A 24,667-nucleotide genomic window follows, 5' to 3' on the forward strand; every position below is an offset into this window, starting at 1 on the left:
ATCCCCAATAGATACAATATGTAGGTACGAAACCGAGTTAGGGCATTTTAAAATATTATAATATATATTCAATAAAAAAAAACAATATTTTATAAAATAACAATGTATAAAAATAATTATAAAATTGAAATTTGTGTATAAAATGTTAGCAATTCGGTGTAAACGCTTAAATTTAAAAAAATCCATATTGAAATACTCTGAAAAAGTAATTATACATTATAATAATTTATCGTGTCGTTCGACTACGATTATATTTTTAAGGAGATCGCGGTTCCTTAAGACTTAAAGAGTTACATTTTTTTTCTTTGGCCGGTATACATGTAATATATGACTAGAATAAGGTTGAGCTTAAAATTAAAATAAAAAAATATTTACAAAAATATAAACTAATATTTTAGTATTACTAATCGAGAACACATTTTTAATCACAGCGATAAAATACCAAACATGTACAATAATCTTTATTGAAACATAACCGTCAGTTATGTTACGCCTACCGGGCCTACCCGGTGGTACACATATAATATGCCGGCCGATCGTTAATAGGCCACTTCGGCACCCCACGGTCTGTACGGTTTCATTTGTGAAGACACCGACGAGTCTGCGGATTCGTATTGTTGTTGTTGGTGCGGTTGCAGACCGTGGTGCAGGTCGTGGTAGGTCGGCGGCGGGGGTGGTGGCGGCGGCTGTTGATGGTGCATGGGCGGCGCGACCGGTTGCAGGTTGTGCAATTGATTGCCGTCGTGCTGCTGGTGATGGTAATCGTGTTGGTGGTGATGATAATCCGGCACGGATGTCAGGGCGGTCAGAGTGCCGCCAGCGTCGCCGGCGGATGATTTGATGTCGGCCGGCGCGGCCACTGACGTTTCGTAGTTGTTGTTGTTGTTGCTGTTGTTATTGTTGTTGTTGTTGTTATTGTTGTTGTGACTGGATGGTGGCGGAGGTTGTGACGTCGCCGGTTGGTGTGGCGAGATGGTCGGCGGGTACTGTTGGTGATGGTGATGTAACGCCGCGCCCGCAGACGGTGGCGGAGGCGCGTGGTGGCCGTACCAAGACGGCGGCGGTGCAGCCGTGGCGGCCGGCGACTTGGCCACATACTCCCTCTGAGCGCTGTAGTACTGCAGGTGCGACAACAGACGTTCGCGCAACGGGTCCCGTCCGTTGAGCCCTTCCACCGACTCCAAGTACCTAGCCACTTCGGCGGCGCACTCTCTGAACCCGATGTTGTGGTAGTCCATCGCGTACTTGGACGGGTCGTAGGCCAAAGTGTCCAGACCTGAATAAAAAAACAGAAAAAATCAAATTAGCTAATCGTAAAAAAACGCGAGACCTTTTTGACAACACAACCAGAAAGCGCATTTCCCACGCCTTATTGCCTTTTAACGGGTTAACGCGCGGGGCGAACGAACGCGGTAATAGCGTATAAAGCGCGATACCGGGGGCGGTGGTCGCACGGTGGTGGCCGTGGGAAAAGGGTGTCGGCAGGCGCGTAGGCGCTTTTGCGGCTCAACGAGGGGCAGCTGACACGGAAGGACGTTCTCACGGTATGATGGTCTCACCCCACGACCTGCAGTACTTTAGCATTCACTTCCCGTAAATCCGATTTAATGGTAAAAACGCTAAATCGCTTGTGATTTATATTTACTCCATTTCACACACGGTAAACATACATTAAATACATATGAAGCACACAAGGCAAAAACAATGAGCCTTCATTTGAACTACACGTGCGGCCCAAAGTTTTTGTTTTGCGGTCTTCAATTAAAAATAATATGTGTGTCAGGGGTACGTGATAACCCTTACCCCTAACTTTCGTCGCTGTCTTCTAGTGTCTAATTTGATAATATTATAATATGTAGATGTACTCGAAAATGTAATATAAACCAAGGGTAAACGCGGTTTAATCCAATTTACATTAAACACGGTCAAGGTACTGTTTAATAAGTTTGTGAGTTTCTGGTTACGGTAGACAATATTTTATTTTCACCACTCTAATACTATTGTTTTTATTACGGCGCAACACGGTCGGTGTGATGGAAGACCACAACGGCGTGTGTCATGCACCGCAGAAGACACAGTCTACTATATTCTTGGATTAGGGACCGGATGCCGATAAACGGTTTCTACACGGTAATCGACCCTTTCCCCCTATCTAGCCGTTGAAAGCGTACGGTTATAAAATTCTGACGGGAAGTCGAAGGCAGGTGCGCATAAAGATAACGAAAATAAAACCGATTACTTTTATTACAATTATTATTGTATAATTTGTGTCGTTGTATGGTTTGACAACCCGAAAATCCGGCGGCGCACGGTGGTTGCGCTTAAAACTATTATTACAATAATTTAGGTACATAAAATTGACCGTCGCTTCGAGACGGTCGGGATGAAGAGCTATACTGTACACAATATGATTTAATACAATCGAAATTACCTTTGGAATGGATCATTTTCAAGTGGTCGACCGTGAGCTGCAGTATTTCGGCCTTTTCCAACTTGGCCGACCCTTGTTTTTCGTAGGCGGTGGGCACAAGTCTTCTGAGTTCGGACAAGCTGGTGTTTATCCGGTCCCGGCGCCTCTTCTCGATGATTCCCCGCCGTTTCTTCCTAGTCAACGAGTGTGGTGTTTCGGTGCCGTCACCGGGCGACGAACATCTACAGCAAAGATAAAACAAAATACATTAGTCGACGGAAGAAAAGAGTTTTATTTGTTCTCTTCTAGTAGGAACGTTAATCGTTATTATGAGTTATTAGAGTTCCAAAGTCTAAATATTAACGCGAGTACGTCCAGCTCGGCACTAGACCGGCTCTAGCTATTTTGTAGAGTATAAATAAACCCAAAAAAGTTATCCGGTTTTAATTAATTTTTTTTGTGAGAATTTTTTTAAAGATTAACCGAACTTGGCCAATCATGTATGATATTTTTGGATTATTCGTTTTTCGGTACTTACTGGTCTTTGCTGGACTCTTCGGAAAAAGCGTCGTCGCAGTCGTCACTCTCGTTGTAGTGTCTCTTGGTGCCGTGGGGGTGACGCACTGGTGGCGCGGGCACCGAACTCCAAGGCCCGTAGCCCCAGTGCGGTTCGGTGAGCGGTGGCGCGGCGGGCACGGGTTCGGCTGCCGGACCGCCGCGGGGCACCACCATGCGCCACAGGTTGACCGCGGCCGGGTCGCAGTAGCCCAGGTAATCGTTTGGCCGGCCGGCGTCTGCCGGGTACGCGGCCCGTTGATGATGATGGGAATGGTGATTGGCCGCCACTTTGACTGTGTGCCGGAACGCGTGTTTAAATTGATAATAAAAAGCGATATCGAATCAAGTCGACGAGGTTATATGAGGTCACGTGTCCGAATATGTCGGTGTTGTCTTGAAGGAAGCGGACGGTGCGCCACACGACGGACCACTTGTTGTTGACGTAGCGTCCAGTAAGTGTGTATTAAGCGGAGGGTAGTTATTAGTTAAGCGAACGCGTGCGCGGTAGACGACGTGAGCCGGTCGACTGCCGTGGCGCGTGGACGACCGGCGGCCGTCCGAACGGCGGGCCGCTGCACACGCCCCACAACCCCCACCACCATCGCGGCCGCCAAAAAAAACCCCGGACGCACGGCCACAACAATCGGACGGGGCGCCCCTTTATTTTTTTTTGTTTTCCTTCCGTACCTCACCTCAGGCGGTCGGATGCATGCTACCGCCGTCGCCACTGCGGAAATCGCGTGTACACTTAGTCGAGCCCGCGACAAAACGATGCCGTGCCGTGTGCCGGAGATCGGCCACGCGGTGCCAAACGACAGCGGCGGTGGCGGCCGTCTTGGCCGCACACATGGCGGCTAATTGTACGCAACAACCCCCGGCGGTGTGCCGGACGGACGCCGTTCTTAAAGTCCACAACGTACACTGTTGCGTCCACACTGTACATGTGTAATATTATTATCCAGAACGGTTTTGCGGTTGTGGTTAATAAATATACTTACAAGCGCACACTAAAAACTCAACAAGTGCGCTAAATGAGAAACACGAGTTTATTTGGCACAACACGTGAACAACAGTAAATAAAGGCCAACGCAAACCGTTGTAAACGTCGTCACGTGTAATCAAATTAAAACGCCACCGCGAACCCTCCTTGACCTTTTGTGTTGAATACCGACGCATAGTAAATATATGTAGTTGGTGCTTACACTGTTTCAAACACACGAGATACCTTCTTACAGTTGGTCGATCTGCCTCGCTAATTTCTGAATTTCTATTCCACCGTGTGTTTAATATTTTATTTAGATGAGTCCTAAAAAAAGGCACAATATAAGTACCTAAATATCTTAAAAAATATCGAAGTTGTTTCTAATGCAAAAAGAGTTGGCTGTTGTCAGTTGTGTTCTTCAGATCTTTTAAAACGTTTGTGTTTAGAAAAAATAACATTTCCCTGACGTATTGGAATTCTTTACGTATTCCCTCTCCTTGAATAATAGCGATTCAAACATAAAGTTTAATATTTCTGCAAACTTACCCGGCCTAGTTTGTGTTTCCCAGACGAGAGGAGCGACGCGTACCGGCCGTTTGCGCTCGTGAAGTCTTGTGAGTTGCGATATTACAATATGTTTAAGTTTAAGCACGTAGGCCGTAGCCGGAAAATTTCCCTAAGGACGGCAATACTTTTTAGCTTCTACATTTTTAATCAAATTCGGTTGTTGTACACAAATTTCTTCATCTCTCTTCTTCTTTTAAGTCCAATATAATCCCGTGGTCCGAGACACGTGTATCGTTATACGGTTTTCAATAGCCACGTCCAAGTTGTTAACGTACTCACTAAGTAGTCCTTTAAAATACTAGGCTTTAATCGCGGCTCGTCAAGACTATGTAAATGGTCTGTGTGTCCCCTGTTTTTACCGATTAAGTGAATCAAACAGTGGTGACATAACTGGTGTATAACTTATATGATTATGCTGAAGTGTTGAAAAATTAATTTTATCTTTTGCTACGTGTAAGGCTGTAGCCATAACATAATAATATATATTGTACGTATGAAGGAAATTCGTGTGATCAATAGCCCCCACCGCCCTCATCGGTTCTGTATATGTAACGTAAAAAAAAAAAACTATACTTAAACACATTGACTTCCTTCCGTTGTTACGGTCGGGTAAAAAATACAAAACGAAAAATCGGTTCATATTATTGTTCTCTCGGTGATATTATGATTTTGTTAAATTCAAACGGACAAAAAATCTCGAATACTAATATTATGGTAATTTTGTAAGTGTCTTTATAATATGTACACTGTACAGATCCAATAGTGGTCGATGAATAACAATAATTTGTTTCGACCCGCGTCATTAAAATAATAGACTTAATTATCGCAGGATGCGACGGCAATGTTGTTATGGTTATTGTTGTAATTATAAAATTATAATATTGTACACAGTCTAGTATAGACAAGGAAGTCGCGTCCTTTTTACTATCGGATTATGCTCTACGTCTACATAATAAGTTTAATTAATATGCTTGAAACTTACAGACGCAAGTATGTTTAAAAACGTTTTTACTTTTTAAGCTCTGCGGAGCAACTATATAGCCGAGTTTAACTTGTTATTTTGTAACTCAAAACTAATTAACTGCGGTTATAATATAAGAGGCTTGGCCTAAACTATCCTAACGGCTAACCGTATAACTTTATTTACGGCTAAGATTAATATTACATTTTATTCAAAGTAAGGTGCAATTTACCGCTAAAAAGCTTATACGTAATATATTATACTTAAATTTATCTGAAACCAAAATTATTATTTTAAAACAATTGCGTATTTTTTAAATAAAATTGAAAATATCTCTAAATGAATAGTTCATTTGTAAGTAAAACGAGCACGCTGTGGATAAATACATTTGTAAAATGTTGTGGTTTAGAATCTTAATTTACTGTAATTTTTTCATATTATTATATTACTTTAGTTATGCAATAAAAAAAATTATCTTTATATTGAAAGCATCTAATGTTAGCAGTAGGGTTAATAGCGGTAAAACAAATATAGTGAAAAATAATTTTTCACACAGAACGTTTATGAACTATACTTTAGTAATAAACTTAATCGGGTCGAGTACCAAAGCGCTTTTAATCGATATTTTTATTTAGAATAATTTATATTACTGTGGATTTTTTGTTTTGTACATTAAAAAAAAAGGGGTTGATAATACAAACTGTCGGATTGAAATCAAGACACTACATTAATTTATTGTTATCGGTGACCCGTTTATTCATTAAATATGTCACTCACTTTTTCATAAAATAATATCAATTTTGTAGTTATTCTTTTTGAAAACATTTATTTATTTTTATTTTGTTACAATATTATAAAATGACTAAATATTTACTTTTTTTTAGTATTTTCCAGAGCTCTATTAAATTTTGAAACTTAAACGGTAACGGTTAAAATAAAGAACAATTTACTGAAAATGTTGATTGGCCAATATTCAGTTTTGGATAATTATATTTATGTATCTTTTACATTTTAATGATAAATGAATAATTTTGTTTGTCGGGGTAATTATTGTCCGGGATAAGTCGAGGAGGCAGATATTAAAAATAAATGTATTGAAGTGTTTTATTATAATCCTAATGTATAATTTGTATTAGGTATAAGATTTAGCGGTAACATACAAATAGGTTGAGTTGAGTAAACTTAAAGTTTACTTCATAGTTAGAAAATAATAAACAATAATTATATTATTTATATCCAATAAGAATATACTTTATAGGCGTATGGCATCAAGTCATGGTTAAGTTTTAAAAAGGAATTTACTCTAGTCAATTTATGGTTGTTAGGTATTATACGGTCGCCGATTGGATATAATGTGGAAATGAATATATTAATTTAAAACATGCATTCTCAATTAAATTGTGGCTAACATTATGAAACATAAAGGAGAAATTAGATTTTCTACTTTTGTCCGACGGCGATCAATCATTATAATGGTAATTATTTTATTTTCTGGGAGGGGAAGGGGAAGTCATGCGTAATATAGAGTAATAAGTATAGACTACATTCAGAGGAAATCTGTAACGTCATTAATTTATGTAACATTTATTTAGATAACTAAATTATACTTATAAAAATTAAAAACTGTACAACAACATGCGCCATTACATTGTACTGTGTATCTTGAAAACTTGCGATTTTTTTTACATAAAAAAGGAAAAATTCCGTTTACAACCTAATCTATAATAAAGTTGCCAAGAAACTCGTGTATCTCTAAAGAATTGCAATCGGACCATTCTAAGTAGGTAGTCAGGCTTTTTGATGTTAAACGTCCAAAAAACAAACCGCTTTCAATCACCTTAACCTGTACTTTATTGGCACACAATCATAATGATATACATCAGGTGTCCCCTGCTTGCTGTAAGGTGGCGTGTGCCGGGCACGCGTTCGTGGGGCTCCAGGTCGGTGGTGAATACCCCCCTATTTTTTCTCTTCCCCCCCCCTCCTCAGATAGTCTATACAGGGTTTGTGTGAGACTAGCCCCGAGCACCGTTTCCCACGGACGGTGGCCGATTTCCCGAGCGAACGGGCCGTGGGGGAGTGATACGTTCCCCGGGCGGCTTTCACCCTTCATTGTGTTCCGACGGTCACACGCGGCCGACCCTCATCGTGCAAAACTATTATAACATTATACAGAGTGACGACGACTGAGTACTGACTATAGGGTGTAGAGGAGAGGACGGTATAATATAGCGGCAATGTATCTAAGCACTGTAAATCGGCGAGTGCCAAACAACGAATCCGCAAACACCACCAGACGCGCTACAGCCCTTTCCACGATTTCCTAACAGGCCGCCCACGCGTTATTAATTAAACATTACAATACAAAGGGGTTGAAGAGTATTAAAGTTATATTTTACAATACCGATTATACGAGTACACGGTAATAATAATAAAACAACGTTTCGCGTGGGAAATATTTTCTTAATTTCCGCCCCCTTCCCAATCGATTAGCGCAATATCGTTTTGTAGATTTTAATCAACTCGTTATTATGTTTGTTTCACTAGGCGCGAGTATTCGAGTAAAAATTATCTCCGTACATTTAGTACACGTCCAGTTGCGATATTAATCTGGTTTATGACCGCAATATTAAAACTACAAATCCATCAAACGGGCTGATTGGTGAAAATTAATAAGTCGAACGTTAACATTTTTTAAAAATGTATACTCAATTTGTACACGAACAGGTTTAAAATTAAACTCTGCTCGACTAAAAGGTTCGCTAACCATTTAAATACTACTTGCCTGTGTTTCCTTTGTAGATCTGCATAACAATACAATTTTAACAGACTTTTTCGACGACCGACCGGCGTCCGGTTTTGTTTAATTGAAAAAAGTAATTTCTTCGGACAAACGCCGCAAAAAGCCGCTTAATTGTTTTTTTTCTAACTTGAAAACTAAATGGCTTGTTCAAAGAAGTCTCATAGTACGGTTCACTTTGATACGGCGTCGTACGACATGGGCTTTTAATTTCATTTGCGTGCATTTCCCTTGTACGTTATTATGCATAGCATTAGAAGATGTCTCGAAAATATATGAGTTGTTTGTCAATTTAAAAAAAGGGACATGTGAACGCCGACATCCTTCCTGTAACGTCAAAAAACGCATTAAAATACAGTCTTTGCACTTAGACCCGCATGTCAACGATATTATAATATATTCGCAGCGCCAAACACACTAAGTATGGTCGTCATGACTTATGTAAAAAAAATAAAAATAGATTCGAATTACATATTAGGATATTAATTTTAATGAGTATAGTTAAGAGTTATACATTTTGTGTTGTATATATTTATAAACGTAAGGTTCGACTTAAATCGGTTTATAGGCAAGGCAGTGCTTGAGAGGCCGGGAGCCAATACTTAGTTATCCCCTCCCTTCAAATAAAAAACATCATAATTTAAGTCTATTTTTTTGAAGTATTGAATTTTTATGATAATAAATAGTAATACTATATTATATTAACTTATTTCTGATTTTTATTATATTACTTCTCTACATAGTAGCTATAACTACATAAAAAATAAATATAAAAACATCTTTATTTTATAAAAAATAATTGTAATATTAAAATTAAAGTAAATTAAGTTTCTATACAATGAAAGTATTTTTTTTGAATTTTTGTAAAATTTGTTTGTCGACATTTTAATGTTTGTTCAAAAGTCATATTTTGTAGAAGTTAAAACATAATTTTCAGTTTAAAAAAACATAAAACATGATAAATTATCTTGTAAAAGCGAATATCGTTCTCTTTTTTATCTCTGACCGATTTAGAAAACGTTCTTTCAGCAGTACAATTAGCTACTAGTATAGTTGGATATATTCTAATGACAATGAATGAGATATTAATAATATCACATTCGTTCAATGACGTCCATCCGTTTGTATATTGACTTTTGTATATAATATAAAGCTGACGACCCAATAGGCATGGTACACAATATATTGGCTTCTAATATCTGTGTTCCCCGGTGATGTGCCCCCTCCCCCTTAATCCAGTCTTGTTTGTAGGATGTATAATATATATATATATATTTATTTTTATTATTCGCGTGGTATTATTATTATTATTTTTGTTTTATTTTCAGTTGTGACCAAATCGTAAAAATTATGCGTCTCAACTTGAACAGTAATGAAGAGTCGGACATCAAAGAAAGATTCGTGAACGGCGTAAAGGTAATAATAACAGCGTAAGGCGTAATTATACATTTTCAAAATTAAATTCTAAAACTGATATAATGTTTTAAAAAAACAAAAAAAAAGGCAAAGACGGGATTAGTTCGGATAAACGATTCTAACAGAGGATCGATAGCGGTGCGGTTGGTGTTGACGTTGGAATGCCTGAAGCTTCAGAAGAAAGAGGATGTGGACAATCATCCGTCATCGTCGTCGTCGGCCGAAGACACCTTAGATAACTTTCAGCCCAGCCCGAACTACTATGTAAGTTAAAAAAAAATTACCCTAAATTAATCATAATAATAATAGATAAGACGTGGCTAAACGACTTTATAGAGTTTCAGAAACTTTAAAAGTTAATATGCGCATTGCGTGCCGCGAATTCGGAATAGATTTTTGATCTCATCAATCTCACTTAACGTTTGTTATTCTTTTTTCGCGATAAAGTCCTTCCGGACTCCGGTCGACCCGACGTCTTGTCAGCTCAACTTTCCTTTCAATCATTATTTCTCAGCCGTTATACATTTCGTGTCCATCCATCTCAGCCCGACAGTAATTTATTTCTCATTATTCTTACGCCATAAAATATTATTCGCTAAAGTTGAAAACATTTATTTGATTTTTTTTTCAAATATTTCAATTACGTTTTAAAAATAATAATAATATTATGCATAAAGATGTTGAACATTGCAGGCGCGTGGCGGAGAGAGATAAGGCGGCATTGTATCAACGCCGTTTGTTCCTCCGGGTGGGGCAACTATCTGGGGGAAAAAATTACCACCTGCACCTCTCTCTGGGGCCCATTTTTTTGGTAGCGTTAGGTCGGCAGCCAGCTATAAGCCCAAAAATGCCAAATCTAAACCATCTAAGACCCGATTGGCGGGATAAACGGACGTTAAACGTAAGAGAGAGAGAGAGATGTTTAATATTACTAACTGCTTTTAGTAAATAATTAAATCGACACGCAAACAACCAATATAATTATTGCATACTCAAAAGTCCGCTAGTTGGTTTAGATCCAACTCTATGTAACTTAACGTCACTAATACTTATCCGGTTTGTTACACGGTTAATAATATATTATAATTTGATGCAGCTGAGGTATGTGACGGTGACGAGAAAAAACGGCAGCCTCGGCATAAGCGTAAAAGGCGGACGAGAGAACAACTTGCCGATACTTATTTCTAAAATACCCGAAGGAGGAGCGGCTCACAATACCAAAAGATTATTCGTGGGCGACGCAATAATCAAAGGTACCGAATTGTCAATTCACCAACGTTATTTATGCGCTTTTACAATTTTTTATTTATTTATTAGGCACTTAATACGATTATTCCATAATTAATGTAGTTAGCACAGAACCAGTTAGGAATGAGTGTATAAAAGTTTTGGAGTTACCTAAATAATAATTATTTACCTTCAGTGTTCAATGCAATAACGGACTAAGCCACAAAAATTAAAAAATGTTTGCTGGTAATAGTAGGTACTAGAGCTGAGACCTCGAATCGAATTTTTCTATTTTTCGAATTATTCGAATAATACTATTCGTATGAAAATAATTCGAAAATTAAAAATAATTTAATGCAACCCTGGTTTATTTGTGTTTTTTTTATTTTCCACTAGATGACGGCACTTTGAAAAATGTTAATTACACTTAGTACAGTGTAAATAAAATAACATTATAGTGATAAAATTCCATTTTTTGTTTTTGAGGGTTAGTCGGCTGTTGCGCCTCGTATATTATACTCATAAGTAAGATAAGATGAGTTGAAAAATCAAGTCAAAGACCCTCCTAGAGGGTGCTACAGCTAATGCGAGGTTCCTAATTATCTAGTGCGTTCCAACTTCCATTTATTTTAAGTCGAATTTCGCAGACTTCGATAAATCGAAACAAGAAAGAGGGAAGTGAAAAACTAAAAAAAAGGCAATAGAAATCGGATTAGAACAAACACAAGATTGACCGAAGTAGTAATATCCTAATCTCGTTGAGCATTTCTCGTTACAGTCGCGTCGTTTACGACCAAAGGCTATACGTACTATTTTTTATTAGAACTACACGCTTAACCAAATATTTCGCATTTATACATTTTCAGTTAACGACCATTTGATTACAAACGTATGCCACGACGATGCTTTGCAAATGCTACGAAGTTCCGGACACAACGTGACGCTATTAGTTAAGCATTACAAAGCAGCAGCACCGTTCTTGCTCGGGCCCAGAGGTATTTTTTCATTTTTATAAATTTTACTTTTATACTTTGGTTGAAATCATACACGTCTAAGTTCAAATAAACACATATATTAATAAATTAAAAAACGATAAGCATAATAATTAATTAATTAAAATCGTTTATGAACTTTGAGCGTTAAACGACTGCGATTATTGAGTATACTTATTGTAATTATGATTATAATTTACTGCTAATTATATACCGTCTATAAATAGTTAGTATGTGTAGTGCTTATAAAAAGTACTGCACTAAAAAAAATTTTTTTATTGTTAAGTGTTTCACTATGTTATATTTTGTTAATGAGGGAAAAAATAAATACTAAAGACTTCATGCTTTATGATTAAAGAATACTTATCAATAATTCGGATTACCTAAATACAGAAATGGATATCGTATACGTACATGTATAGTACCCCTACTAAATTAAAATAGTGTAATTCGATTATACTGATAAGTTAATAGAATATTGAGCCTTATGGGTAAGATGTTTCAATTAGGGTTAATAATTCGTTAGTTGATATTGTCTGTGTTATTATCAAAGAATCTACTGTCAGGTAAGAGATTACTTGGTGTGGCACAAAATTAATTATGTTTACAGTTTATGAATATCTTATAATAATCTCATTTTAATTGACGGTTTACAAATGATTAATGCTAATATTGTTAATGTCGGTTTATCGAATGGTTCGTGACGTGTATCTAACCAAATTAAATAATTATTAATTGTTGTTGTTACTTATCAAAACGCATAACGAAGTTAATCTAGTTTTAATTGATATTGTAATTGTTTCATTAATAAAACGTATATCGAGTAACACGAATACACTGGCTTTAATTGCCTTGACTTACAATTACAGAGTATTTTAATATAAATTGTAACTGGACGTTATTTAGCCATTAGAGGTATAAGGAGATTTGTGTTCAATCTAGTTATAGCTTTGGCCTTTGGGTTTGTCCTTACTCGACTGTGAATAAATTAGGTAGGTAAATGTGCACCCCATGGGCCCCACTAATAGAAAATAGAGATTCCAGACTCGGGGAAGATGTTTTGAATTTATATGTTAAGCTGCTATACTTGACACCGTGAATTACTTATATTTTTGTTTCGTTAAATATTAATTAAATAACGTAATTCAAAAGTAAAGTCTATGGGTTATAACTTATAATATACTATTATAATCTTTAACGTCTAGTGATAAACATGTTGATAATATTACCATTTTATAAATATATATTGTTTTTAATTTAAATAAGTGTTTATTAAAGGTAATAAAAAATATTTCAATAAAGTTGAATTATTCGATTATATTATGTAAAAAGCATAAAAATATTAATTTTTATCATTTCGCATATCAAAACAATTGGATACTCCGTAATGGTTTTTTAAATTAAAAACAACACTAGTAAACACTGAACACGTGTTACCTTTCTGTCATTTTGCCATAATTAACTTAATTGCCTACGGTATTTCAATAGCATTCAGTAATTTGTACTGGCCAATGAAAATCAGTTGTTTTAACTGATAAAAATCTAGAATTATTTAAAATATTATTTCCATTCGGAATTCAATTTCCAGGAAATAACAATAACAATAATGGAGAGAGCGAAGAGGAGGAAGACGACGTTTGGGTGGATTTTATCTCTAGTGAGTTAAAGAAATTTTTTACCTATATGGTCCGCTAGATTATTGCAGGAATTCAAAGTATGATCATTGCATTTTTTTCCAGTTCCCTTATTGATGGGTTACGTGACCAGGTACGTGCAAGGCACCGACAAGCTGCGGAGAAACGGGTTCGAAGTGCACGGGATGAACGGCACTAATTCCAGTATTATTCACTGTGACAACGTCAACAGTTTGTCCGAATGGATCAAATGCATTACGGAAAACATTGCTAACTTAGCGGAAATACAAGTTCGTTTTGTGTGCTGGAGTTGTTCGTTATAAATAGGACCTGAAATATGCTTAAGCATGCAAGATAAATTGTTTAGTATTTTCTCATCTAGACTCTAGTTAATTTTCAGCCTACTCAGTAAAAAAATACAATTGCCCGAACTTCTAGGGCCCCATTAAAAAATGACTACTAGGTACCTACTACCTATAATTATAATATTGTTGTTTTCATTTTTTTTTTTTAGATCAAGCTGTACAATTTAAATTTTGGCATCAACGAAAAAATCGAATACATGGGTTGGGTAAACGAAGGCGTGTTGAACAATAACCATCCGTGGCAAAGTTACTGTGCCAGGTTTATGATAATCAGAGGGCGAGACGTTCTGCTGTTCGATACACCTCCAGTGAGTACATACATAGTTTATCAAACCGCTAGGCGCTAATAAGATATTACTTAATTTATCTTAGGCCAATTCTCACTTAATACCCTTACATACAATACTGTTGACCTGAATATATAATTAAGCTCTTCAAAAAGGCTATCGGGTATTTTAATGTTGAACTTTTTCTAATGAAAAGCGTTGGCAGACAATATGAGACCTATTCTATTATCCGTATATTAGAAAATATACCATTTTCTTGAAAATTTAAAGCGGTTTAGGCATTTCCTTAGGTAAACAAAAGAGAACATATTGGGCTATTTTGTTTAATGTAATCTCCACTATGGCTAATGCAGTCGTGGGTGTAAAATTGGTTTTTTAAACTCAAGACACAGAATTTATTATATTTTGAATTTTCCCAAAATAATTTACTGTTCGCGTGCCGGGATTTGGTGTCTTCATGTAGTTTAATTAGAAAACTTTTGCGCTGGTGTTTGTGTGTATGGAAGTTCGTGATTCCACAATAAAGTTTTCTGACCAAAAAGTAATAACTTCATGCATTATAAGGTTCTACTACAATAAAATTAGAACATTTACACGTGCGCATCGTATAAAGAAACTAAATCTTAATTACTGTCACTATTTGCTACACGAAAACTGTGATTCCAACTGGGTTTTCTTTTTTCGCGAGACAAAAGCATTCTAGCAATAATATTGGCCAAACTTTTTAAGTACCTATGTCCCATGCACGTTAGCTCTTGAACTATGTATTAAATTTAAACAAATATATTAATGGTTCAATCACACTGTCATTTATTAAGAAGCAAAATCTAGGCAATACTTGACACAAGTAAATATATAAATCGACTTTGATCATGTTAACTTATTATCAGAGTAATTTATAATTGATTTGTAGTACATAGTCATTGTATTAATTTGTATTGAACTTATCAGAGTCAAAGCCGTTTTTATTATGAAAAACTACTTACACTATAATATTATGGTTCTTTAAGGGTTTCGCCAAACTGTCCGTGCAATAACATATTAGATTGTTCTGTGTTCAAGTTTTTTCTGGTTCTTAAAATTACTATAAGCATTATTATAATAATAATTCTTATTTTATTTTATTTAATACCAGGCGTCTAGTACGTTTCATTAAACTAAATATCAGATAAAATGTCACGGATTTTCGGTACGTTGCTATGAGAGTTTGAAATTATTCTTAATTTAAAAAGTTAATTAAATATATACTTTCCAATTTAAGTTTCAAAAGTTGATAGCGCATTGGGAAAAAAATAAAGAAGTTAAAAATTTGATTATTTTCTATTATTTTAAAATAACATAAAATAAAACTAAAAAAAAAATCAACCAACCAAAAAGAAAAATTATAAAATTGCAATTATTTTTAGAGAAACTGAGTGTCTTATCCTTCATGAATCACCCTATATATTATATTATATCAATTATAATTAAAGCCGGACTAGTGGCTATACTTGAGTGTAGAACATCAGAGATTAGAGACTATATCCAAAATGATAAGTTAGAGTTCCCCTCGTGGTTATGGTCAGACGTAAAACATTAGAACTATAACGGAGAAAAAATATGATTATATTAATGATTTTGGTTGACAAAATGGTTATAAATTTTTTTTCAAATCTGTTTTTAGATGTCCATATCTGAGTGGTTGGACTGTGAAGTCGTGTATAAGCTGTACGAGTCAATGTTAAGAGTTGTGAAGGACACCGAAAACGTAGACCAGAGGCAAAATTGCTTCCTGCTACAGACGTGTAGCGGAGTTTCCCGGTACTTTTCGATGGAAACCAAACAAGGTCTGCTGGACGTGCAATGCGCTTGGCACCGGTCGATTTGTACGTCCATGATGAACATTAAAGTAAGGGCCAGATCATTCTGTTAAGTCAAAAAGACATACATCTATGTATATTAATGTTCTTTGTCATTGTCGACTCCGCAGAGTAGAACGTTTTACGTTTTGCACGGAAACAACCAGCAGCCGTCCAATCTAATACTGGACTGGGATAACGGGTTCACCCTGTACGACAACTGGACCAACTCAAACATTTGGACTTACAAATTTTCAGAGCTCCGGGGCTCGTCGGACGATCATATTTCCCGGTTGAAACTTCATTTCAACAACGCCGGTTGTATTGAGACCAAGGTAAACACGTAGAATCTACTCGATATCTCTGATGTCTATTAATTCAATCGATCCATGGCAAGAGCCGATAGAAAGACAATTATTATAGCTTATGATCAGTATTTTAATCGGAAAAAGTAACGAGGAGGGACTAGTCTGTGTTAAATTTGAAATTCCCCAAATCGAAAATTAGTAGTAACGAAGGGCTTCCTCCCTTGTACTCTTCTGTACGAGTTGACCTATGATAAAACCTCTGCGCCTCCGCCCCAATACTGCTACTGACATTATATTTAATATTTGGTATTTGATGTATATACCTGAATTTCCTAGTGGAACCCCCAATGATATTTTGCCTTATGGTGGTTCAAACTGACTAAATCAGGCCCAGCGGCTCTCCAGTCTCCACGCCTGTTTGCACTAATGCCCGCTTATGGAATTTCCAATAAATACGAATTGAAAATGTAAAATTTTTTCAGGAACTGGTTTGTCAAGATCTGCAGAGCTTACTGTTTTGCGTGCACGCTTTTTTGACAGCAAAAGTGGTTTCAGTGGACCCTTCGTACTTGAACACGGATAGCATTCAGCAATAATTGCAACTTGCAATACAATATTATGATGTTCTTATATTTTATTAGCAAAACTTTTACGTATCATCATAGTCCATAATATACCTAATATATAAATTGTGTAATAAAAAATTAATAAACGCTTGATCGACAAAATGTCATAATCACATACCGTATGCGTATGCAGGTATGTATTATACGGGTGTTTCAAATATTAATAATTATGGCGAAGAATGTTTTTCTTAAAATTGGACCTGGGAAATTAAATTTGCAAAACGATGATTTTTCATATAATATTTGATACTCGTGTGCCTTCACGATTTTGTATACTTACCGCCCTTTGTCCTTTACCCTCGTGTAAGTTTTTTTTTTTATTAAATTGTATTTATCTTTAACGTTTAGTTTAATAAAAAACAAAGACTTTATAGGCGCGAATTGGGTATTTCTTTTCTTTTGTACTTAAAACAGTACCTACAGTTCGTTTAATTTTGTCTGTAAATCTTCGGATGCCAATAGTGTTGTAATTTGGACTCGAATCTTTGAAGGATTCGAATACCTAATTTTTAAAGATTCGAATATTCGAATAGTTGGAAAAAAACTATTTGTAAATTAATTATTATTACTATTTAAATATTCGAAGGATTCGAATCTCAATAAGGATTATTCGAATTCAAACTATTCGAATATTCGAATACTTCCCATCACTAGATGCCAACAATTATTATATTATAAAACTAAACACAGGGTAGATTATTAATCGTTTTTATGTTTGGCGAACTTTTTTCTCTTAAAAATTTACTCAGAGTTCAAATTAATGTTGCGGAACGGGGCTGTAAGAAACAAAAAAAAGATTATGAAATATATATATATGTATATATTTTTTTTTGTAGCAATAACATCAGTTTTCTGTTATAATATGGTTGTTAACATAAATCCAACCCACTCTATACAAAAAAAAAATATGGCCTCGTTGTAAAACTGAAAACAGCAAGAATTGTTTAACTTTTGCGGTAGTTATTGTTTTATTGCGAAAATAGTTTTGTTGTACGCATATAAATAATAGTTAAAATGCATTACCGTAATAATACCGGACCTTCTTAAATATATGAGGTATTATCTATTACTATTGATTAATTGTATACATTTAGACGCACGTACTACATTTTACATAGGTACCTACTAATAAATAACAATTACCTTTTAATTGTGATTAATCGCTAATTTGTTGCTGAATATTAGGTATATAATTTTTATTCAAGTTATAATATATAATCACATACGATTTCTTGTATTATTTCATTAAAGGAGCAGAAATGTATAGAAATATAGAATTATATTTAGTACAATATGTTAGAAAATAAGCATTAGGATCACATTATTAATAATTAGTACTTAATATGTATACCGTACTTTGTTTAAGAAAGGATTTTTTCGTTGGCAAAAATAAATAAGGTTGTGAGTATTGTAAAGTATATTTTTCAATTAATAAACATTTTCATAACTAATTATTATTATTATTGTGTATTTGAACGACAATAATATTTTAGATTTACTTACTATGTGAATAAACTTGAACGTTTTCCGACATGTTAATATATGAAACAAATTCAAAAACTTCGGACAAATTGTATTTATGTAGTACAAGTAGTTTATTAATTATAGGAAAGTATGGCAAATATGTTTTACAAATTAAAAAATAATTACTTTAAAGTGATTTTAACCCTGGTCCCTTTAATTATCATAAAACTATCGTAACCATAATTTACACTTTAGTTTTGACTTAAAAAAGTTGTCGGTACAAAATGTTTCATACTTATATAATCGTAAGTGACATTTTGTAAGTAATATAATATAATACCTAACATAGTTAATAAAAAAAACATTATTTAAAAACTACAATTATTATAAATAACTCGATTCTTCAATAAAATAATTTAAAAAAGGAACAAAAAGAGAAACAAGTTCTTATTAGTTATTCTTATTCAGTTTTGGAACTGAATGAGTTCCTTTTAAAATGGCCTTTCTAACACTTGCCATATTTTCTGATTAGCGATTTTATTTTCCATGTTTAATTGCGCCAAATAAAAATAACATTTTTGATAGTAAAAATCATAATTCTTTTAAAAATTATCTAAGTACAGTGTCCAGTATAGAAAATGTATATTACTTGCAGTGTTGTAAATCGTTATAACATATTTTTTATTAACACAAAATTTGTAACAATATTGTTTGTTATGTTACGTTTGCAGTCAGAATAAGTCTCTTGCGCTTTATTTACAGGTACAACTTGAAGCACTGGTGACGAGGACCAACTTCTACATTTTTTAAATTATAAAAAATATGTAAAAGTTGTGTTATTGAAAAAATAAATTATTATCGTTGTATAAAATATATATTAAATCTAAAACGGTTATTGTAAAATATCAAAATAAATAATTTTTAAACAATAAACATTTTGTTATTATATAATTATTGTGAAAACGACGTACAATGATAATAATAATTGTTTTATAATCGCGTTGTATATGTGGTAGCTTAGAAATACACAAATATAATAGTAATACTATTCACTAAAGCGTGATAGAAAAAATAAAAATTACATTAAAAATGTTACCTATTGATATAGTTATAACTGATAGGTACTATAATGGAGAGGGGGGAGGGTTACAATGAGTTATAAATTATAATTTTATACTAGACAAATTATACAACAACAGTCTATATTCAAAAGTCAATGAAATTTGAAAAAGTTAAGCCTACGGCCTAAATAAAAGTAGTGCACTACGAGATGTCAAATAGTTTTGACAAATCACAGATATATAACATGTAACGTTTAAACAAACTTATTTTTCCTACATAAAATAAAATATACATGTTTAAAATATTAAACATACAATCTTTTAGTTTTAAGAAAAATGTGTTAAGTACTCATCGCTTGTATCTTGATTTAATAAGTTGTAGAGCCTTTTGCATTAACGGAGCTTTTCTCTTTTTTACTAAACACAATACACAATTTTTATATAATATTACCTGAAGATGAATAAGTTTTAATGCATATTAAATAAGACACAATATTATAGTCATTACTTATTCCGGGCGGGGTAGCGCTAGATGCAGACAAAGATATCGCAGTTCCTGTAGCCATTGCAGTCGATTTTCTATTTGCCGATAAAGATTCTGCGGTCGAGTGTTCACCCATCATAGATTTGTTTAAAATATTAATTTTAGTTTCAGAGGCTGCATGGTATTTGGCCTATAAAATCAAAATTACAAGTTATGTGTTACACACACTTTCCACATAATATTTCTATATTTATATACCTGTTTATTAGCTATGTTTCGAGGCGGTTTAACCGTAGAGTTTAAAAACGCCATTTGAGTCTTCCTCACTGGAGTGGACGCCGCTTGATTAGCATTGATGTTTTGTCGAAGTCGGGCCAATTTAGTTTCACGTTCTTGAAGACATCGCTATACAACACAAATAGTAATCATATTTTGATGTAAGAGTTTTCATAAACAAGAGGTTTCATAAAAACTCATGGAAAAAAATTGGATCTACACAAGACATTAGTACGATAATCAAAATATCAATGCTTACAATATAAAAGTCTCTCCAAGGCTCATCGTCTTCCGGTACTTTGTTTCGGAACTCTTTCTTACAATGAAATTCCCAAAAACTGCCCGTATCTTCTATTAAATATTCGTTGTATTGTTCTAATCTGTACAACTGATCGGCCGTGGCGTACTTCAAAATTGGTTCGAGTATGACAAAAGGAACTCCGCCGGTGTATTCCAGAGCTGAAAAATAATTGAATTGATTAATGTAAGTATCAATCCTGAATTTTGTAGGTCAGTACTCGAGAAATCACGACTCATTGTGTTAATCAATAAAATTGTTTACCGTCTAAGTTATCCTTTATAATTTGAACACAAATATCATGCAATTTAGGAACTTCTGTATAATATGTGCTCTTATTCCCTGAATACACTTTTGTTCTGTATAAAATCAAACATTTGTTATGAGATAATTTGGTAATATTTTTTTTTCCAGTTATTATCATTAATTCCACCTCATATTTTTGGTGGTCATAATGGACGCTAGCGGATCAATATCGTCAGCAGTTATCTTTTTCTTTCTTTCTAATTGAGGTAATGGTTTGTAATTGGCAATTAGTTCTTCAGGGTCTAAACTCAAAGGAGCCAAATTCGAATGCTTAAAATAAAAACAATTATATATTTTTTTTAAGTAAATAAATAGTGGTCATAAAATAACTTCGGCGTTAATATAAATAATAATTTTTACTGTCGGCGGAGGACTGAATTCATTTTCAGACGAGCTCGACCGACTCGACATTTCCCGGTTTTTGGTTTTAGTATTCTTCTTTTTGAGAACTGGAAATCCTAGCAGAGCTTCTTCAAACGTTTTACCTAAAATAATCATGAATTTATTTTTATTTTTATAAAATCTCAATTATTAGTCATTAGATACTATATAGAATACTAACTACTAATAGAACTGCTTGTCGAAGGCTTTGAATCATTACTAGTTTTTTCTTTATACGATTTTTTCGATTCACTTTTGTCTCTGTGACTAGATTTTGATTCGCTCTTGTCTTTATGACTTTTAGATTCAGATTTATGTTTGTCTTTTTTTGAATCAGAATGAGAACTTTTCTTTTCTTTTTTAACACTACTTTCAGAGTATTTTTTATCAATAGAGCTTTTACTCGATGACACTTTAGTCTCGTGTTCGTTCGTTGAATGTTTTTTATGTTTGGCGCTGTCGTGTTTGTCGTATTTGTGCTCTCTTTTGACTTTCTTTGAAGAATGGCCATCTCTGTGATCATCTGCGTGGCTAGAATCGGAATCTTTTCGCTTTTTACAGTCTTTTTCTTTTTTGATTTTTTTATATTTAGTTTTGTCGTCACTATGTCGACGATGAGATGATTCCTGATCACTAGAGTTATTACTGTCGCTTTCATTAGTTTCATTAGGTAAATTAGATTCAATGCTTTTATTGTAATAGCTAGTTGACGCTACACTGGATGTAATATTTTGGCTTATCTGTAACTCTTCGTTATCGTTTGTAGAAGACACTTCATAGTGTTCGTCTCCGGAATTGTCATCTCTCTGATAAAAATTTTCTGACTCTTCCACTTTTACGACATTTTTCCACTTGAGCACTAATGTTTTTGCGGCTTCTCCGATATTTCCCTCGTCTTTTCTCAAACTGTTGACTACACGTCCTATCCCAGTTTTTTGTAAATTCTGAACAGTTATAGGAAGTCTCGTAAGTTTTGTAATACAATACATAATCTGGAAACAAAAATAAAAATAAAATTAAAGTAATCAAATACTTAAGTACCTATTAGAAACACAAAATTAAATACAAATTGTTTCAATTGACTGATATTAAAAAAATAATATATGAATATTATAAAAAAAACTGTTGAACTGTAAATGTATTGGTATACAATAAGGAAAAATTGTTACCTTGATCTACTGACCTATTCAATAAATCCTATTACCCAAATACAACATAAAACTTTCACCAGACATTAAAAGGTCTTCTATTTAGACCGTTGTGCATACATATTGTAATTAATATACCCGCATTTTATTAATGAAGTATTTTTATACATAAACTTGTTTTAAATGTTCAATGCGATAAAAATCAATGTAAAAATGGAATGTATTGAAGACAATGCAAAACGAAAATAGAATAATTTGTTATTACTTAATACAATTTTCTATAGAAAAATATAATAGGAACGCAAATTTTTTAATTAGGTAAACAAAAATGATTAAATTCTACTCTTACTTTTACATCAGTAGTATGATTAATATTGGTGACAATTATATCAAATTGTGTTGAGTTTTACAATTTCTTTTGAAGAAACTATCGTAGCATTATGTATGCTTTGTTCTGAATTCTAAGAATTTTTCAAAAATGTTTCAATTTTGTTTACATTTAATTAAATAAACAATTATTATAAAAGATTTTACACATTGTTCTGACAAATCCACATAAGTAGAATTTATATTGAGATTTGAATGTTAAATGTGTGTATATTTGAAGTCTACAAATACATTCACAGTAAGTTGTTATGTAAAGGTGTGTTCACACACTTTAATTGTAGGTACAAACTAATTTTTGGCAAATATAAGATTATGTAAACAGTAATTTAAATAAATATTTAGACTGTACAAATAGCTTGTGATTTCAGAAGCAATAGAAAAATAATAATAATAAAAATTGGCATAAGCTTTGATTCAAGTTTGAATGCGTAGACAAATAAGAAGATTGTATTAGTATTTAAATTATGCCCCCCTAAATTATTTAAATATACTGTTTTGTGTATGAGGACTTTTGAAGCAGATAACCTTTATTTTACAGTGTCAACAATCATACTCAATACCTATCGTACCAGTTTCAACATATTATTAACTGCACCACACAGGTTTCTTGTATATTGATATTACCTACATAAAATTATATAATACAAAAACTGAACACATCAGTATAAATTTGGTGAAGCCAGTTTGCATGAATAGTTGATTATATAAATGTAATTGTTTTTAAACTCATTGTAAATAAATATTTTAAAGTGGTAATTCTGTACTCAGCTTAACTACAATATAATAATATCTGAAAATATGTAAGTATTTAATGATTCAATAGTTGTATTTAATTTTAATATAGGCATGTAGTTAAAACTAACTACATGCCTACATTAAAACTATATATTAATTAAAATTAATAATGGTACAATCGAACAAGACAGAATGGAAATTAAACTTGGGTTGAATGATTTCTTCAGGCAAAAGTAAATAATAGATTCGGTCAACGTATGATAATATACAATCCAGGCCAGCTGGAAAATCCATATTCCACGCTGGCCTCTGAATGAAATTCCTACCGCTATAAACATGGAACGGATATTTCATTATAATTTCAACAATTGTTTTCACACAGAGACATGTACACAAATATATTTGAATTACGATATTGAAAAAGCAAAATAAGTAACTGACATAATCACAATATTATACTATATTTGAGCGGATTATAAGTAGTAGTAATGACGATAGACGAGGATATAGTAGATACAATTGTATCTACTATTTTTAGACAAAAATCGCGCGTGGAACTATACTTTGTGTGAAATTACAATAATATGTAGTCGTACCTTGTCATTGTCATTGGCTGCGCACGCTTTATTGATGTGCCTCTTGTAATGTTCGATCACGTCGTTGAGTTTATGCATATTGGCACTCATTTTCTAATGCATTAAAATGGTTTCCTGACGAGTTTGAATTTTTGGTTTGTTTTATTCTTGTTCGACAGATGGACGTCGGACAGCTGGATTACCAGACGCGTCGGACGTGGACAGGAAAGCGACCAGCTAACGTCCGCGGCTTACACAAACGTACTACAAAACGAGCGGTGTTACAAAATTTTCAATTTACCATTAGGGAAACGTAAGCAACGACCAGCTGTCAGCTGATGAATTTTCACGGTGGTGCGAGTGGTACGAGCGAACGAACCGTGATAACAGCGTGTCCGGCATGAACTCAGGCACGAACAACGGACGCCGATTTCCACAGCAGCTGCAGCTAATATTGTATAATATTAACTTACAAATAACTTTTGTGGAATATTTGATTCGATCGAGACGCGAGCAAAGCATATTTTATTTAAAAACAATCCTGGAATGTAGAAATGGCGAAAATAAATTATTGGGGAAAA

The 24,667-nt window shown here is 34.1% G+C and overlaps 3 protein-coding genes across 3 annotated transcripts in view; 1 reads left to right on the forward strand and 2 right to left on the reverse strand.

Moving 5' to 3' along the window:
• Nucleotides 1–17,352, forward strand: part of LOC126841062 (gamma-1-syntrophin) — a 32,549-nt gene extending 15,197 nt beyond the window's left edge. The window contains exons 2-11 of the mRNA XM_050577306.1: nucleotides 9,607–9,694; nucleotides 9,782–9,958; nucleotides 10,791–10,947; nucleotides 11,788–11,916; nucleotides 13,502–13,570; nucleotides 13,653–13,837; nucleotides 14,062–14,220; nucleotides 15,863–16,087; nucleotides 16,169–16,372; nucleotides 16,828–17,352. Coding sequence (XP_050433263.1) covers nucleotides 9,629–9,694; nucleotides 9,782–9,958; nucleotides 10,791–10,947; nucleotides 11,788–11,916; nucleotides 13,502–13,570; nucleotides 13,653–13,837; nucleotides 14,062–14,220; nucleotides 15,863–16,087; nucleotides 16,169–16,372; nucleotides 16,828–16,941 — 1,485 coding nt within the window. The 5' untranslated portion in view covers nucleotides 9,607–9,628 and the 3' untranslated portion in view covers nucleotides 16,942–17,352. The remainder of the gene's footprint in view (nucleotides 1–9,606; nucleotides 9,695–9,781; nucleotides 9,959–10,790; nucleotides 10,948–11,787; nucleotides 11,917–13,501; nucleotides 13,571–13,652; nucleotides 13,838–14,061; nucleotides 14,221–15,862; nucleotides 16,088–16,168; nucleotides 16,373–16,827) is intronic.
• LOC126840739 (hairy/enhancer-of-split related with YRPW motif protein-like) lies at nucleotides 153–3,817 on the reverse strand. Its single transcript, XM_050576663.1, has 4 exons — nucleotides 3,715–3,817; nucleotides 2,949–3,261; nucleotides 2,432–2,652; nucleotides 153–1,276 (listed from the first exon to the last, which is right to left on the reverse strand). Exons 1-4 carry the CDS (start codon nucleotides 3,815–3,817, stop codon nucleotides 540–542), a joined length of 1,374 nt encoding a protein of 457 aa, XP_050432620.1. The 3' UTR covers nucleotides 153–539.
• Nucleotides 17,353–18,816: 1,464 nt separating the features above from the next.
• Nucleotides 18,817–24,452, reverse strand: LOC126841059 (transcription elongation factor B polypeptide 3). The gene is made up of 9 exons (XM_050577302.1): nucleotides 24,108–24,452; nucleotides 21,423–22,233; nucleotides 21,221–21,345; nucleotides 20,988–21,130; nucleotides 20,819–20,913; nucleotides 20,516–20,715; nucleotides 20,239–20,385; nucleotides 20,005–20,170; nucleotides 18,817–19,913 (listed from the first exon to the last, which is right to left on the reverse strand). Exons 1-9 carry the CDS (start codon nucleotides 24,195–24,197, stop codon nucleotides 19,846–19,848), a joined length of 1,845 nt encoding a protein of 614 aa, XP_050433259.1. The 5' UTR covers nucleotides 24,198–24,452; the 3' UTR covers nucleotides 18,817–19,845.
• Between the last annotated feature and the right edge of the window lie 215 nt (nucleotides 24,453–24,667).

The sequence above is a fragment of the Adelges cooleyi genome, unplaced genomic scaffold (assembly GCF_023614345.1).
Source record: "Adelges cooleyi isolate 19-005CV unplaced genomic scaffold, UGA_ACOO_1.1 ACOO_flye_CR_arks_rails_tigmint_CR_PRNA_376, whole genome shotgun sequence".
NCBI classification, from domain to species: Eukaryota; Metazoa; Arthropoda; class Insecta; order Hemiptera; family Adelgidae; genus Adelges; species Adelges cooleyi.

Bases quoted from the DNA above. Each gene is read 5' to 3' on its own strand.
- LOC126841059 (XM_050577302.1), bottom strand. From the start codon at position 24,197: ATGAGTGCCAATATGCATAAACTCAACGACGTGATCGAACATTACAAG. The intron at 21,346-21,422 runs GTTAGTATTCTA...TGATTATTTTAG, and splicing joins GACAAGCAGTTCTATTAGTA to GTAAAACGTTTGAAGAAGCT. The intron at 21,131-21,220 runs GTAAAAATTATT...TTTTATTTTAAG, and splicing joins AATTCAGTCCTCCGCCGACA to CATTCGAATTTGGCTCCTTT.
- LOC126840739 (XM_050576663.1), bottom strand. From the start codon at position 3,817: ATGTGTGCGGCCAAGACGGCCGCCACCGCCGCTGTCGTTTGGCACCGC. The intron at 3,262-3,714 runs GTACACGCGATT...TCCGGCACACAG, and splicing joins TGTCGCGGGCTCGACTAAGT to TCAAAGTGGCGGCCAATCAC. The intron at 1,277-2,431 runs GTAATTTCGATT...TTTTTTATTCAG, and splicing joins GAAAATGATCCATTCCAAAG to GTCTGGACACTTTGGCCTAC.